This window comes from Temnothorax americanus, unplaced genomic scaffold (genome assembly GCF_048541705.1).
Source record: "Temnothorax americanus isolate GAGA-0224 unplaced genomic scaffold, ASM4854170v1 Scaffold15, whole genome shotgun sequence".
Taxonomy (NCBI): Eukaryota; Metazoa; Arthropoda; class Insecta; order Hymenoptera; family Formicidae; genus Temnothorax; species Temnothorax americanus.
This window is the reverse complement of record NW_027509286.1, coordinates 857,622-874,082: the sequence shown is the minus strand read 5'-3', so window position 1 is coordinate 874,082 and position 16,461 is coordinate 857,622. Positions and strand designations below refer to the sequence as shown.

General features: G+C 44.4%; 2 protein-coding genes across 2 annotated transcripts in view; one reads left to right on the top strand and one right to left on the bottom strand.

Moving 5' to 3' along the window:
* The first annotated feature begins 117 nt into the window (after positions 1-117).
* Positions 118-2,460, top strand: Bili (FERM domain-containing protein 8 Bili). The gene is made up of 7 exons (XM_077402163.1): positions 118-382; positions 484-618; positions 706-1,155; positions 1,238-1,695; positions 1,817-1,975; positions 2,099-2,264; positions 2,365-2,460. The coding sequence occupies exons 2-7, from the start codon at positions 528-530 to the stop codon at positions 2,403-2,405; spliced, it is 1,365 nt and encodes a 454-aa protein (XP_077258289.1). The 5' UTR covers positions 118-382; positions 484-527; the 3' UTR covers positions 2,406-2,460.
* The window catches only part of LOC143895187 (dynein regulatory complex subunit 7), a 39,815-nt gene continuing 25,774 nt past the window's right edge, over positions 2,421-16,461 (bottom strand). The window contains exons 2-10 of the mRNA XM_077402153.1: positions 8,890-9,243; positions 8,019-8,436; positions 4,207-4,464; positions 3,972-4,128; positions 3,712-3,781; positions 3,428-3,640; positions 3,139-3,357; positions 2,844-3,077; positions 2,421-2,737 (exon numbers count right to left, since the gene is read on the bottom strand). Of these exons, the coding sequence (XP_077258279.1) occupies positions 2,555-2,737; positions 2,844-3,077; positions 3,139-3,357; positions 3,428-3,640; positions 3,712-3,781; positions 3,972-4,128; positions 4,207-4,464; positions 8,019-8,436; positions 8,890-9,243 (2,106 nt within the window). The 3' untranslated portion in view covers positions 2,421-2,554. The remainder of the gene's footprint in view (positions 2,738-2,843; positions 3,078-3,138; positions 3,358-3,427; positions 3,641-3,711; positions 3,782-3,971; positions 4,129-4,206; positions 4,465-8,018; positions 8,437-8,889; positions 9,244-16,461) is intronic.

The following is a 16,461-nucleotide window of genomic DNA, read 5'->3' as shown; positions in this document are numbered from 1 at the left end:
ATATAGAAATTAGCAATATCACACGCACAAACACACACACAAGATAATGCATACATTCTACATACATGTATGTATATACGTACAAATAATCAATAACTGCTGTAGCTGCTCCAGAGTTCAGATGGCAGCGCGGCGTAGCACAGTAACACGCGTTGAAATAAAGCCAAAATAGAGAAACTAAAAGCTTCATGTTGACAATGCGTAATTTTACAGACACAAGTGAATATAGTTTACCGGATTGAAAATGTGGGCGAAATATCTAAGATGCAATAATGAACTAGTGATAAAAATAATCGTTTATTTTCATGATAATAACAGAAGCGTGTTATGAACGTGTAATTTTAAATAATATGTATTGATTAAAATATTTTAAGTCAAAAAGGTAAATATAATATAAACGATATGAATGAATAAAGTAACGGCTACAGGTCACACAATGTGTACGTGTAATTTCAATTTATTTTTTTGTTGCTGTTTTAATAGGTTCTATAATCTATTGATGAAAATTAAAAGAAAAATTGAAGGGAATGGATCAACAAAATGATTGCACGATTCAGAGAGGGCAACCATTGCGTCGCTATCCAAATGACTACAAAACGGAAGGACATTCGTCTACCCGTATGTGTTTAGAAATTGTTCTACGACTATAAGAATTGATATTTTTCAATATTTATTATCTTTTCCCCATTTTTTCTTCGTTTACAGTAAGTAAAACAATGACGAATCAACCGCAGTATTCGAATACAGGAAGGCCCACTGTACGCATAGCCGTTTATTTAATGACGGGAGTATTCTTAACGATGGAAGTTGAACAAAACGCAACTGCACAGCAGATTTTCACGATAGTGCAGTCGGAAGCGGAGCTGGGTCTATCGAGATTCTCCTTGGCAACCACCACGCCAATTTTTGCACTGTGGATGTGTTCTTCGCAGCTGGAAGTTCAATTACGTCCAACGCACAAGCCCGTGGAATTGGCTGCGAAATGGAATTATCTTGTAACCAAGTATACCTGTCATATAGAAGACCCCGACGACGAGGAACCTTTGTTATATTTTCGTAGAAATATATTTCTCACCAAGTCGGAGGAAGAACAGATCAAAGACACCAAGGTCCTTGAACTGCTCTATGCGGAAGCCAAGTACAATGTTCTGCAAGGTACGGAGAACGAAAGAAATAAGATCTTTTCTATAAAAATTATATAATTTCGTTTATAATATAAATTCGTCTTTTTGTCCAGGACGGTACGCGTGTGATGGTCCTGCACGTTACGCTAGTTTAGGAGCGTTACAGGCCCGAATCGAGCTTGGGCCTTATAACGCGCAAACCCACACCCTGGCGTTTTTCCACAGACATCGCGGCCGATTTTTACCGCATTATTACGCTTCTCCCAGTTTTCTATTAGGTTTGGGACTCGGATTGGGACTGGTGGGTGGCAAGGGAGCACCCGAGGCGCACCTTCTGGAGCAATACAAGCGAATACCCAGTCACAATGGTAGCGCCAACGCAAATCCCAAGAAATTGATCAGAAAGTATCTCGAGTTCTGTTGGAACTTACCGTGCTACGGCGCGGCCTTCTTTCAAGGGCAAATCGAACGACCCGTTAGGGGACTCGCATCCTGGATCACTAATCGCGATATGCAGGTCCTCATCGCGATCAATACGTCGGGGGTGTACATAGTCGACGATATGCAATGCGTAAGTGCGGTGTTTATCAAGCTGGAATTCTCATTTAAATGCGATAATTTCGAACAAAACTTTGTATAAGATATATTTATAGAATATATAGTATAGTAACATTTGAAATATATTTATGTAGAGCTTGCTATTAGGGCTAAAATACTCGGAATTAAGCTGGGAAATGGCGAAACCCTCGGATGAGAATAATCCGGATTGTCTACCTTGCTTGTTCGTGCAATTTCCGATACGAGAGAACGGAGCGCGTGTCTACAAGATTCTGCAAGTATTCTCGAGACAAGTAAGTAAATCATTTTGAAAATGATTTACGTAACACGTATATTATTAATAATATAATTAATACACGTGTACATAATTACCTTTATAAATACGAAATAGCGTACGATAGAAATCGCTGTTTCAGGCGCCAATGATGGACACTTTAATATCCGGCTTTGCGGAGGACTATCGCCGTCAATTTATTAACAGCGATAGCAGCAACGATCAGTTGGATCATCCGCTAGTTTTCCCTAGTGGAAGCTTCACAAATAAACTTAGCAAATTCACGCTGGCCACTTTTGACGATGAAGGTAATGAAACAATGTTACAAGATCGTCATATATTTATTTATTATTCACGATTCATTTATTATTATATTATTCGCGATTTATTTTTTTAAATCATTTTTAGGTCGATGCATTGGTCAAATGGGGTCGTGGTCCTTTCGATAAATACATTGTGATTGTACATTTTGTGATGCCAATATACTCTCTGATGATACAAAATGAGTATAATTTTTTTAAATACTTAGAAGTTCTTTTTACGCACCCGAGGTAATATACTTATATATACACATGTATACATTTTTAAATATGATTTTTCAATATTTTTGAAGCACTTGGAGATGCGGATTTTGCCGTAAACGATCGACCAGTATCCCGTATCTCTGCGGCACCACATCTCTGTGCCGATTGAGATACGTTTCCAACACGTGCATATTGAAGCTTATCTCGTTTATCTTGGCTAGCATCTGTTCCTCCTCCGTTTTCGATAAATCTACAGTCTGCACGTAAATATTATTTACAATAATTATATCGAAATTACATCGATATTATGTAGAAAAGATTGCTCGGTGTGAACCAATGTACAGAACAAAGCTTCCAACGAACCTGCGTTAGAAGGGCTTGCATTATTTCTAGTTCCGCAGCCTGTTTTTCGATCATACGTAAAATACGATTTGCTTTGTCGATGGACATTTGCTTGAAGTCGCTCAAACAGTCGTCGCGCAGCAGATATGCTTCCGTTTTACTGATGTACGCCGGGTTGCCTATTCGCGCAAGATACGGCCCCAGTTCGTTTATCTCTCGCACAACTTCGCGTTTACTCGGTCGCCTTATTGCTTTCTGAAAGCAGGTTGTGCAGTTGATTAATAAAAGAAATTTCAATTTGATCGCTGATAAATACCGTATCCAATTCGGCTGCTGTCTCGGCTGTTCGATTTCCGTCGAACAATGAAATTGTGAACTGCGGATTTAAATTTTCATCGGCTCTTCTTCGCAGGAACGCTGCGATATCGGCTTCGGCATCTCTGACGTGAAGTACAGAGTGGTCTTCGTCCTTTAGATGCTTATCGAGCGCATAAAAGAGGTCGAGATTTTTCTCCGGCGGTGCAGTCGGATCTGGCTGAAGTAAAGATTTCAGATTACATCGTCATCTTCTCCTTGCCAATATTTTTGCTACAACGAAAATTTACGTTATATCCGTGGGTCATCGTAGGATCGAAGACTAAACGATCTCCCCTGTCCGCCATCGACGGTTTTACGAATGTACGAGTAGCTCGAGTACTCCGGTCTCGATCGTAATGAAATTTAATGCAGATTTCATTTTCGATCATGGTGAATTCACGGATAGCGACGTCCTTGCAAGCCAGAATTTTCTCGTTCCTATGATACTTTTCAATGATTTTCTGCGAGATACAAAAATTAAGAGTCAATTAAATTCTCATGTATACTAATCGACTTTTACGAGGAACGTTACCGAAATGCGTCGAGAACGGATACCACCGTCCGTCACCGTATTGTCCTGGTCTACCGAAAATTCGGCGTGTCTGTGAAAAAATAATACAAGAGTATTAAAATAATACAATATATTATACGTATTCATAGCATCACATTTTTATGCGAGAAAAATTTGTACGTGCAGGAAGAATGTGCAAAATGTGACAAATCTGATTTTCGTTCGAAATCTTTCGATAGAACTAGCACGACAATAATGAAAATTAGGAAATATCGGTTCACCTGTAATACAGAAGATCCTCACGGTCCACGTAATGCTGAGTCAGATATAGCGGGCCTATCTCGATGCGCGACAGTCCATCGAACTGCGCGCTATCGTAGAAATCTATCGTTCTTTCACCGTTTATCGAATCGCCATTGGACGCGGGATAACGATGCGCTGAAATATTTTTTTATCATCAAAAGAACGATATACACGGAGCTCGCGTTCCAACATTTCTTATTCCGAATCGTATACCTTTGCAGTGGTCCAGTCGACCTTTCTCAAAGAAATCCGTGACGGTATCGGTGACGAAGTCTTTCCTGGATTCCGTAAGACAGTCACCTCTGTCGGAATACTTCTCGTAACTTTGGACAGGAGTAGAATATTCGTAATCCTCGTAGACGGTTACTCTCTGAGTTAAACCGTCAGCTCGAACGTACGGCGCGTACAATTCTACCTTGGCCTTTTTGTAAAGTATCGCTTTACCGCCCCGCGGATATCGTCTTTCAAAATCTGAAAAAGCGAAATATTGGGTAGGTAGATAAATATGTAACGGAGATTATTCAGAGAACCATTACTACTGTATTCACTGATTTTAATTTCATTTTCTTGATTACACGTATAATTTCATTCTTTTAAAGACGTAAAAATATTACAATAAATTTAATTTCTTAAATATACATTTGATAATAAGCTTTCTTAATAGAATGATCAACCAATATAAAACCTTCATTAAGAAAAAGGATTAAGTAAATTATGTCTAATTATAAAATGTTATTAGATACATATATATAGACAGCAAATTCAAATTAAGATTTAAATATAGTGATATCTCCATTTCCACGATCCTCCGTAATCGAACGAAAGAAATGGATATGTCGGACGACAAGTTACGAAAAGAAACGCTTTACCGCTCAAATTTTTCAGTCCGGGCCTTTACGCTACGCTTATGCTAAGCTATGCATTTTGCGTGCGATGGCCTTAAAGTTTCCGGATATTCTTCCATCGCGCTTTGAATTTTTGCGCGGGTTAAATATGGCGCTTATTTCGGACAGAGTGTGCGATTGGTTGGATCTAAAAGTGAGAACCAATCACGATTGATCGCTACTTGGGGCTCGGTGCTCGGTGAACGATTGCGGTATTGGACTCTCGCCGAGAACGTAAGTAATACGCGACTCGCCGGAGCGTCTGAGGAAAGGCTAAGGATATATCGACAATTTATTAACGATATCATTTCCATTCGTACGTTCGTATCGCGCGTCGAACAATATGAACAATACGTTTCGAATCGATCGTGCGACGTGGCATTCTCCGAACGGTCGGTCGCGTCAGTCAATTGTTCAACAACTCGCGTTGTGTCGCGTGATGTCGCAGTGAAGTTACCGTTTTATTTTTTCTGTTGCGGAAAATCGCGGGAACGAAGCGGAGATTGACCGCGAGTCGAGCGGCGTCGCGACGCGTTTGATTAGTAATAAGTACCTACACACACGGTTGCAGTTAACTCGGTTCTCTAACGTTTGTCGATCTCGGGATGTATATATTCGACGTTTGAACGTCGATCGTTATTTTTCGGAGCGTGGATCCTCATCGCGAGGGGCTCCGCGAGGCTCGCGCGATCGAAGTTCATCGTGAGAACGGTGTCAACAAGACAACGACCTGTTTATTGTTCATATCAGATTACATATTCATTGATTTTGCAGCACGATGCGTGATAATATATCGAACCCGACAATATATTGCGCGTATATTATATAGGCGCGCGGAGAATGGACGAAAAAGTGCAGATGGGTGCCACAGGTGTAGCATCGTTACATCAGGTAGCTGCCTGGTAGCTGCTCTCGACGTGTGAAGTTGGCCGCGGCTTTTACGAATCCCGTCCGCCATCTTAGTCAGCGTCTCGCGCGTTCGTTACTTCCAACTCGCGTAACTTCGTAAGATCGGAACAGAATCTCTCGAGGTATTCGTCGCGTCGCGGAGCGATTATCGTCGGGAGTGCCGAGTGCCCCGCACCGAGTGCCGCGCGATGCGTTTTGGCTACTGATGGCGTAACGCGTGACGATTGACGATTAGCGAGTGTCTTCGCGATTTGTGGATCTCAGAGTGGAGCGCCGCGAAGGAGTCGCATCGGGTATCGCCGATTTGTAGTTATACGTCGTATCGTCATCTCTCGCGCGTTGTTCTTCCGTCCCGACGCGATGAAGTCACGATCGAAGGCGTCGCGCGCGCGATCGTCGTCGGGAGTGTCGCACCAAATATCGTGCCCCAGTGCCCCGGTGCTCCGGTGGTGATTAGTGATGTGTGAGACTCTTGCGTGAGTGTCAAGGAGCAATATGACGAGATCTGGGAGGAAGAAACGGTCCAGGGTCCAGGGGGGTTCAGGCGCCGGCGGAACAACCATGGGTAACTTATTTATTATACTTATTACCGACTTCTTGCTTACGGAATATTCGTCGTTTATCAATAGGCCTGTTCGTTTTAGCTGAATTTCTCGCACGGTTTATCATTATACATTCCTCTTTCTTTTCACGTTTTCAGGTAGCAGAGTGATGTCAAATGACATATTTATAACGTCTTAATGGCGCCTGTAACATCAATAATATGTCATTAAGATGTCTTTAGACGTCCTTCTGCTACCTGGGTTGTTGGAGAGAAAGATAGAAAAGATGAACGGTGCAAGAAGGTCAGCTAAAACGAACAGGCCTAAAGTAATGTTCGTAGTGATATTAAATACACATTTGACTATTTTGAGAATTTAAAATATTTAATATGAAATATTCATAACATTGTAATATATTTATATATGTACCTATAACAATTTTAAAGTTTATCCTTGGATTATATTTGTACAGTTCTTTCGACATTTATCAAATTTTATAGTGGTTTACGGCCTAAATAAGGATGATTCTTGGAAATATTGTTTAACTTTTTTGTTAAATCTGTTTAAAAGATATTTAGATTAAAGAATTGAACATGCGCAATAATTATCTTTTGAAATGTGAGATATTTTGGGCGCTGTTTTATAATTTGGCTGTATCTATTTGTTACAGATTAATGCAGTTTCAGCTCCGCTGTTGCGCATCAGTGTCGGTGAGTCTTGAGTTAATTGTATATAATATATTAATATACACTGTCGCGTATATATAAAAGTTTGGAAGCACTACTTTTTAGAAAAACAAAACAGTGACGCTAATACTTTCAAGGAAAAATGTCATATGAGAAACTTTACTATCTGTTTCAGCTATCCAACACGGTATATTATTTGTTTCTAATCATTTTCCAAGGAAGTATTTCATTTAAAGAATCTTACCGAGTGAACATACTACGCTATTGTTCTGTTATGAAGAAAGAGCTTTCATGATTTGAATAAAATATAATAAATATGAAAATAATTATTATATCTTGGAAAATAATTGTTGTTTTCATATTTATTATATTTTACTCTGTTCTTTCTTCACAACAGAACATTAGCGTAGCATGTTCACTCGGTAAAATTCTTTAAATGAAATATTTTCTTGGAAAATGATTAGAAACAAATAATATACCGTGTTGGATAGCTGAAACAGATAGTAAAGTTTTGTTATATTACATTTTTCTTTGAAAGTATTAGCATTACTGTTTTGTTTCGGTAAAATTCTTTAAATTAAATACTTCCTTGGAAAATAATTAGAGACAAATAATACCGTGTTGAATAGTTAAAACAGATAATAAAGTTTCTCATATGACATTTCTCTTTGAAAGTATTAGCATGACTGTTTTGTTTTCGAAAAAGCAGCGTTTTCAAACTTTTAAACGGTAGTGTATACATGATACGTGAAGTGTATTTATCTCTCAGAAGCGCTCAGAAGCCAAGCTGATCAACTTTGCTTTTTATAAATTATTCAAATTTAGCATTGGAGCATATAACATTAGCTTATAACTATACGTCGACTTTCTCTGCTTTTTATTTTACGGAGCTGATCAGTTTCTCCTTCCACGAGGGTCTTGTCGAGAAGGAAATCGACTTGAAAAATGTCTGTATATATTGTATATTGTATATTATATAAATATCTATATACATATTTATGTACCTGAACTGTGAATTCGGATTTCACTGACGTACGAGGCCGGCATGTCCAGATGCTTGTCTTGTTTCACGCCTACGTCTTCCTCGGTTTCGTCCGTGTCTTTTCGCGCGATTCGCGGTTCACCGGGAAGCAAATGCTCCCAGAGCTCGACTTTACTCAAGTCCCAGTTGATTTCCGCGCAGCCCTTCTCGCGAGGCTGCATATTCACCCAATAATTTTGGTCGTTCCAAATACTCTCGACCCCCAGATATAACAAATTGGTCTCCTCATCGGTCGGATTGTAAGACGTTCCGGAGGAAGGCTCGACAAAAATCGGTTCGGCGATTTCCCGGTTTCTTATGCCTTTATCTTCCGGTAAGATGACCACCCACGCGTGTATTCGACGACCGAAATACTTATCTGGCTTTGGACGTTCGAATTCCTAGGATTATAAGATTGAATGAACAATCGCGATGCGGAGTGACGTATCAAATCGTAATTAAGGAGTATCTATCTAATCGTCTAATTGTCTAATTTAGCGTGTGATCTAAAATCATAAATAATGATCTAAAAATCTAATATGTCCAATGATTAAACACAATCATAATCGGTAGCAAGCTCTATGAAGGGGGAAGAAATCTTTAAAAGTTTAATCTTAATTTATCTTCGGTATGAAAAAGAACCCTTTAAATCCTGATTATATATGCGTTATTGCATTGAATAATAAGATACATTTATATTAGATCTATTGAGGAACTAATAAGGTATATTTATATTAGATTAGATCCATTGAGAAACTAATAAGATATATTTATATCAGATCCATTGAGCAACAAAATTAAAAATTTCTTAAATAACGTATCAAAGATAAAACGGTATCCTTTTATACACGTACAGCGATCATCCTCTGTCGCTCTTCTTCTTGTCGTTGCAACTCCGCCTCCGTCTTCGCTCTCTCGCGATCTTCCAACTCTAAGAGGAATCGACTCCTGAAGTCCGGCGGTGCCTTTAATCGGTACCTGTCGATTCTCGGCTTGTCGGCCGATGGCGGTGTTCGCTCCGGCTCCGGCAAGTACGGGCAGGTTCTTCTGGTCGTGTCGCATAGCACTTGCTCGCGCGACGCATATCCGCTCACCACGAACGCGTTATAACTCTGCCCTAGCAGCAAGCTCGCCAAAAGCGTCGCGCACTCGAAACTGTTGCCCTTCTGATAGTCCAGCACCCACGTCGGCGAGCGCAGGTGTTCCGGCTGAAAGAAGGGCCGCGGATCGTTAATGATAAAATGGGATTCTCACCCGATCGCGTCGTTCGACAAATTTGTTCTTAAGATTCTAAGATCTCACAACGATGACTTTTTAAAAGCGACCCCTCTTAACGGTTTTCTCGATTTAATAAAAATCCAGGAAATGCAGGTGAAAAGAGTTACTACGGTTTTGTACATATATATAAACACCGATAAGATACCGTTATAGATCGGCAAACTTACGGAAGTTTGTGCGCCAGACTCCAGGTAGTCGAAATGAGACGACAAATAACATATTAGCCTGCTACCTGAGACTTGGATGATTAGCTCGTGATATATTAATTCTAGGATTTATTACTACTCAAATGTTTCACTCAAATGTTACGACTGCTCAAATAAGTATATGTGTATATTTATGACACGATAACATTTGATTTTGTAAAACTACATTTTTGTTATATTATTATCCAATATAACTATAGGAAATGTTTATATATATATATATATATATATATATATATAGATAGATATGTACACAATGCAGTTCCGCAATATAAACAATAATATTGCAAAATAAATATGTACGTTTATTTATAAAGCACTTGTAATAATAAATTATAAATTTAATACCGTCACTTACAATAATCCAATTGTTCAGATATTCATATCAATCAATGAAAGAAATAATTGATAAATAATACCTATACTTCTCAATCATCCCTGAGTAATCAAAAATTGACCCAGAACTGGCTATCTTTAATAATACTTGGTCGATGAAATAAAATGAAGATGGATAGTCCTTCGATAATTATCAATAAAATTAGAGATAACGTTGAAGACCGACGTCACCGACGTGAAAGTTTGTGCAGATTGAGTAGCAAGCCGTGAGCTGTTACCCTCTTGCGGCAAATACTGCCAGTATATAATTCGAACAACAGTAAGTATCCTCCGAGGATAACTTTAGAAATGTAATTTTAAAGGAGCATAAAAGGACCCTGCGCACAATAGAGTATGTACACATATTAGAAATAAGACTAAATATATTGAATATTAAGAATCGGAATATTAGAAATAATAATTAAACGTGATAAACGCACAATAGAAAAAAAATAAAATATAAGCTATAAGTATAGGAATATATCCTTACGTTTACATATCCTAATATTTAATATTTATTACAAGAATATTCCTATATTTACATATTATAATATTTAATTTTTATTCTTATTTTTTTAAAATATGTGTGCTCTATTGTGCGCAGGACCTAACGTATCGCGTAACGTTGGTACAATAGCAAACTGTAAAATTATCGTTCGTGTCACATAAATTGTTGCAACTGTCGCATATAAAGGGATCCTCTTTACCGACGAAGGATAATCGTGAAATCGTGCGCTGGCGCGCCGGGCATGTGCCTCGTGTCAGTCGACAGAGAGAAGTAATAATAACAATAATACCAAAGAGTAAATACGCGAACACATTCAGTAATCGTCGACGTGAGCGGTAGGGCTGTGAAACGGAGCGAGATAGAACGTATACAAGCAAACGTGGGGAGCACGTGGCGTGGCGTGGCGTGCGTATCGTCCTCGGTCCATGACCTACGCCACTGTATTATAATCTACGAGTAGAATTTATTGCACCGTACAACGTGAACGCCGCACACACACTCTCGTTCTCTCTTCGGTACTTTGTAGGGCGATAGAGAGGGAAGGAGAGGTGGGGAAAAGCGAGATGGTAACAGAAACAGACGAGGAGGAAAAATACGTTGCGCGTCACAACGCGTGTCCCAGTGATCGCGTTTAAACAGTTTCCTCCCGTCGCCCACTTTCCCTCCACCCCTCCCTCCCTCCCTCCCTTCCTCGATATCGCGCCGTCGCTCATTCCTCTTTCTCCCTATCTATCTATCTCTCTCGGCTCTTCAACTTTTTATCTCCGACAAATTGCCGAAGAATAATCTCGCGGGAAAATTTCACGGAATAGAGGCATCGAACGCGGATATTTCTCGCGTCACATCTCTCGCTCCTCGCGGATTTCGCCGCGTCTTGGGAAGCGCTATTCGGGAAGGACTCTTTTTTGCAGGCGCGTAGTAGAGAAGCCTGGGACGGACGACGACGACGACGACGACGACGAGGGTAGAGAGATGGTCAGTGGGTGGCGGCGACGGCAACGGTGGTATCCCTCGACCCTTTCGCCCACTTCCGCCCCCTCTGACCACCCGACCCAACCCATACCGAAGCAACCTACCTCCCTTCCCCGGCCCCTTACCCCTTCGCGCTCCCTCATCGCCGCCGTTGCCCTCGGCCGTCTCTCCCCGCGCGTCCCGCCGCGCCTCGCTTCGCCTCGCCGCGCCGCGTCGTCATTCCGTCCTCCTCCCCCCGTGTCTCCCCTCGTCACCCGAGCCAAGCCGAGCCGAGCCGCGCCGCGCCGCGCCGCGCCACGCCACGCCGCGCCGCCACGGCCCCGCGCGTCACCCTCATTCCGCGCGACCCCTTCGACCGGCATCCACGTGGGACGCAAGACGAGGGTGTGAGGTAGCAGACAACGCGGAGATACCACCGCGCCGCGGCAGCTGGCGCAGTGTTTCTCAACCATGAACTTACGCGAGATCCGCGTATTAATTCGTTCGCGCCGCGCCGCGCCGCGCCGCGCCGCGCTAGCGATAATTTACAACTCTCGGACTAAGGCTGGATGCACGCTCGCGCATACGCACGGATGTATTACGAAATATATCCCGAGCGCGCGCGGCGAGATGATAAATAGACCACGCGGGGATTTAACAGCCACTTGGGTGAAAATTACGAGCGCGCCAGTATTTTGAGATTTTCTGTTTTTCTTCTTTTGCGCCTATCCTTCTTCCCCCTTCACGCTCAGTTAATCGTCGTTCCACGTTCGTTGCCGGAATTTCGCTTTCGACCGTAAAACGACCTGTCTGTTATCGGGATGTCACGCTGGCGATTTTGCGAAATGTTAATTAATTATTTTTTTCAAGACGCGCGTCTCCTCGTCAACGGGCTGACCCATTTCATCGTGTTCGTGATTTTTAACTCGACCCGGGCGACGCGAAACCGCGCGCGGCAAAATGGCGCGCAGTAACGAAGGCGCGAGGTTGTTAAGCGCGACGAAATCGTGCTTTAAAGCGGATGGATTCAAACGGGAACGCGAGACACGCGCGCGCGCTCGTCGGGGCGAATCGTAAAAGATGGACGCGTCCGAGAGACGTGGTATACACGCCGTCGCGATCCGTCGTCTAAATATATCGCTCTCTCATCGACGTATCTCGTTGCCGACATCGTGCGTCGCGCGTTCGCTCGCGATTCGCCCGCCTTTTGCCCGCGACGGAAAGAGAAAAAGGGAGAGACAAAGAGAAAGAGATAGAGAGAGAGGGGGGGGGGGTCCGCGCGCGGATCGCGAATCTCCGGATTTATACACGGTACAACGTCGTTACACGAGCGTCGCGCTCACAGGGAACGAGCGAACCGGGCGATGATCAAAGTAGGACGCTCGAAAGCACGGATCGAAGCGCTGATTAGTCGAGGCTTCGAGCGAGGTGCTGCGAGATAGCGCTTTTCGGAGCGCCTCGATGTCGTGCCGCCGGTGCCGCGCGGCGTATCGAGGACGTTATCCGTGGACCCGAGCGTCTGTGTGCGTGCGCGTGCATGTGTCCCGCGTTCGCGCGCGCCCGCGCGAACCCTCATGTACAGGCTGGTGTGCCTGTGAAGATGGAACGGTGGAGCGAGCAACCGAGGGAGAAGCGCGGTCGGTGACGAAGGGGAGGAGAGCTCGCTCTCGCGAGTACGAGAGGGCGACAGGGAAAGAGGGAGAGAGAGAGAGGGGACGTCAACCGATGCGAGGGGCGGAGAGTGAGAGGGACGAGACGAGGGCCTAAATCAGGGGCGATCGCGCTGAGCGACGTCGCTATCTCTGAATATGCGAACCACTATTTGGCGTCCGCGGCGCGCACGTACCTAGAGAGTGAGAGAGAGAAAGAGAGGATGAGAAGGAGTGAGAGAGAGAGAGAGAGAGAGAGAGAGAGAGAGAGAGAGAGAGAGCACCCCGTATTACTAGATACTAGATAGTACCTAGCCTCTGCCCGTGGCCTATGTACTACCTCGCCCGTTCCCGTAGAGACGCGCGTGTAAGTGCGCGAGGTGGAAAACGCCTTGCACACACACCCGCTTGCGTGTATATACACACATATACATATATACAATATATATATATACTATGTACGCGAATGCATGTGCATGTGTGCTTACACCTACGCGGTTACATGCCCTGCGAACCGTGCGCACGAGAGCCAACGGCGAGAGCATCGAACATGCCGGCATCCCTTCGCTCCGCGTGTACGCGGTGTGCGGAAAACTGCGGAATAAAGTCGAACCTTCCTCTCGCGATCGCGGGAGACGGCAACGGGTTCGACTATCGTCGTCGTTCTCGTCGTTCTCGTCGTCGTAGTCGTCGCTGAGGCGCGCGGTTTTATCGCGCGGCATCATTACGTGCGCGCCGTACCAACTCGAGAGGACGTACTATACGAAGGGGACGTTCGTTAAAGGCGAATATCGAAAAATGAGGGCCGCCGCGCTACGTCGAAGACGCACGAGCGGGCTCGTCGAAGCCCTGGAGATTATTTGGCTTCGCGTCCATTCCTCGGCGCCACTTCTACGTTCTCTTTTTTTTTTTTTTTTTTTATATTTAGAATTCATACCTTTGAAAACGAGATACATGCTCAAGGAACGCTCATTAAGGCATTGCAGAATTTTGAAAAATAAGCACTCTGCAAGGATCATTAGACCACCCATCTGTCTTTGAAACGCTGCCGTTCATGTATTTTCGAGATACGTGATATTTTAAACATATTTCCCAAGATATTTCCGCATACGGACATTATTGAAAGAGAGAAAAAAAAACGCGTGGCTATTTCGAGGTCGAGTACATCTAGCGCGTTCGCGATCGCAATATAGAAAACGCTGCCGCGGATCTCGTTCACGGACGATGATGAAACTGGTTTACTGATATTTTCTCGATAATCGTCGGCGAGCGATCGGCGTGCGGTGGTTTCGCGTCGTTAATCGAGATTTCCACCTAATTTGAAGCTCGTAAGCGCGCTCGCGCGCGGCGCGTCTCGTCTCGTCTCGTCTCCTTCTGTCCCTTGTCGCGGCTCGCCGCCGGTCGCCGGTCGACGACGAAGGCATTAAACGCGTCTATTTTTGCACGCCGCGCTCTCGCGACAAAGCGCGGCGAAGCGAACCGTGCCTCGGGCTCTTTCGCACGTCGGCGTCGGGCGTCCGCGGCGCGCGAACAACGCAGTGACGTCAGTATTTACGCGCGATGACGCGCCGCGGCTCTCTCTCTCGGGTCGGGAGAAACGCGTGGGTGGAAAAGGGTGCCATCGGCAGAAATGTTATATTCGACGGTATTTAACGCGGCCGGCGTCACCGGTGTTAAACGCTACCATGCACGTCACAATTGCTCCCGGTATGCGCTTCCGCCCCCCTCGCGCCACCGCCACCGCCACCGCCGATGTCGCCGCCGCCGCCGCCGCCGCCGCCGCGTGGGCGGCCGCCCGACGAGTTTGAAACTTTGTCGTGCAACTGAACGGATTATAACGCGTTGATTGTGCGCGGGACGAGCGCGGGAAGAGAGCTCGAAACTTTATAAACACCACGTCCGCACGGGTTTCCGCGGCGAAAGCGCGACAAGTTGCCAGTTGCTTGCTCAGAAGCTGTGTTTAGAAGATCGATTGTTGAATCGAGACTTTCGTGTTTCTCTTAAATCCGTAATACAAATTAAAATGATAAATAAAAAATACGAGAGAAGCTATGTAGCGATGCCTTTCGTGGTGTCTCGGAATTACCGGATATCCACTTCCGGCGCGCTTTCGAGTAACCCTTTTCGGCGCGCGCGATTCGCGCTGCGAGCATAAATTGACTTATTAACGATTCCGAAATATTCGCCACCTTGGGGGAAAAAAACCTGCTGTGTCACGGGATCGAAAAGATCCCGAAAATTCGCCGCCCGCCGACGGTTACCGCGGCCGCCGATCGTTACGTATAGCGGTGTAACGTATGTACACGCGGCGCGATCGGGGCTCACTGTACTCTCTAACGAGCGGTACACATGTTCTGACGTCTGCGCTATAAAATACATACGGGCACGCGCTTACGGGACTCATGTATGTGCGCCACTACCATCGTGCGAGACACGCGAGCGAGTGAGTACGCGAGTGCAAGCCGGCCGGCCGGCTCGTTGGAAGCTCTAGAGCCGGTTTTCAATGAGCGAGCGAGCCGGAAGAAGAGGGAGAAACGGCGTAATACAGAGAGAAAGAGAACGCGGAAGGGGATGGAAGAGTAGGAGGAAGAGGAGGAAGCGAGGGTGGGTGAGGGCGGACGTACGGGAGGACAAGAACGAGAGAGAGAGAGAGAGAGAGAGAGGGAGGGAAGAGAGAGGGAGGGAGGGAGGAACATAAACCCTTATCGAAATCGTGATTCACCCCACATTCTCCGGAGACCCCCTAACCTATTAACATCCATATCACAATAACAGATACACGTGTACGCCGCCGCTGTATTCCCACACCGTCTCTCGTCCTCGTCTCGCTCTCTTCGTCCGCTTTCGCGTCGCTCGCATCCATAATTGCTCGCGGCGCGGCGTATCGCGGAAAAAAGAAAAAAAAAACGAGGATGAGATAAAGAGCGAAAGAGGCAGAGGGAGGCGAAAAGAGAGGAATAGCAAAGTGGCCATTATGTGCCGCGGGATTTCGGGATTAAAATAAAATTTCGATCGCGCGCTTTCTGTCTGCCCGCTGACGCCGGCCTCTTTTTTTTCCCATCGCGCGCGATTCTCGCGCGTATGCGTAAAGATGCCGTCGTCCGACATTAGAAGTTCGATCGTAATTGTTACCATTTGTTTGGTGGCCATTTCGCGATGCTTGGCAATAAAGTTTCTAACAGATATGTTAACTAGAATTATCTTTTTATGGAAACTACGAATAAAAACTATGAATTAAAAATCTGATATCTTGAATTATATTCTCATAGATTTATGATGTTTTAGCTCCAGAACACACAGCTTTCAGAGCATCTCAAAACACACCATGGATCTGGGAGATTCATGTAACTTTGATATAGACTGACTCTGGTTCAGATTAATATTTTCGGACTTGTTTTCTTTTATTTTAAAGCTCTGCGTAGGAGATGTAGGAATATACCTGGTGAATAAGTTTTTTAA

Coding starts and splice junctions, on each gene's coding strand:
- Bili (XM_077402163.1), top strand. CDS start 528: ATGGATCAACAAAATGATTGCACGATTCAGAGAGGGCAACCATTGCGT. Junction 1,696..1,816: donor TAGTCGACGATATGCAATGC/GTAAGTGCGGTG, acceptor ATATTTATGTAG/AGCTTGCTATTAGGGCTAAA. Junction 2,265..2,364: donor GGCCACTTTTGACGATGAAG/GTAATGAAACAA, acceptor AATCATTTTTAG/GTCGATGCATTGGTCAAATG.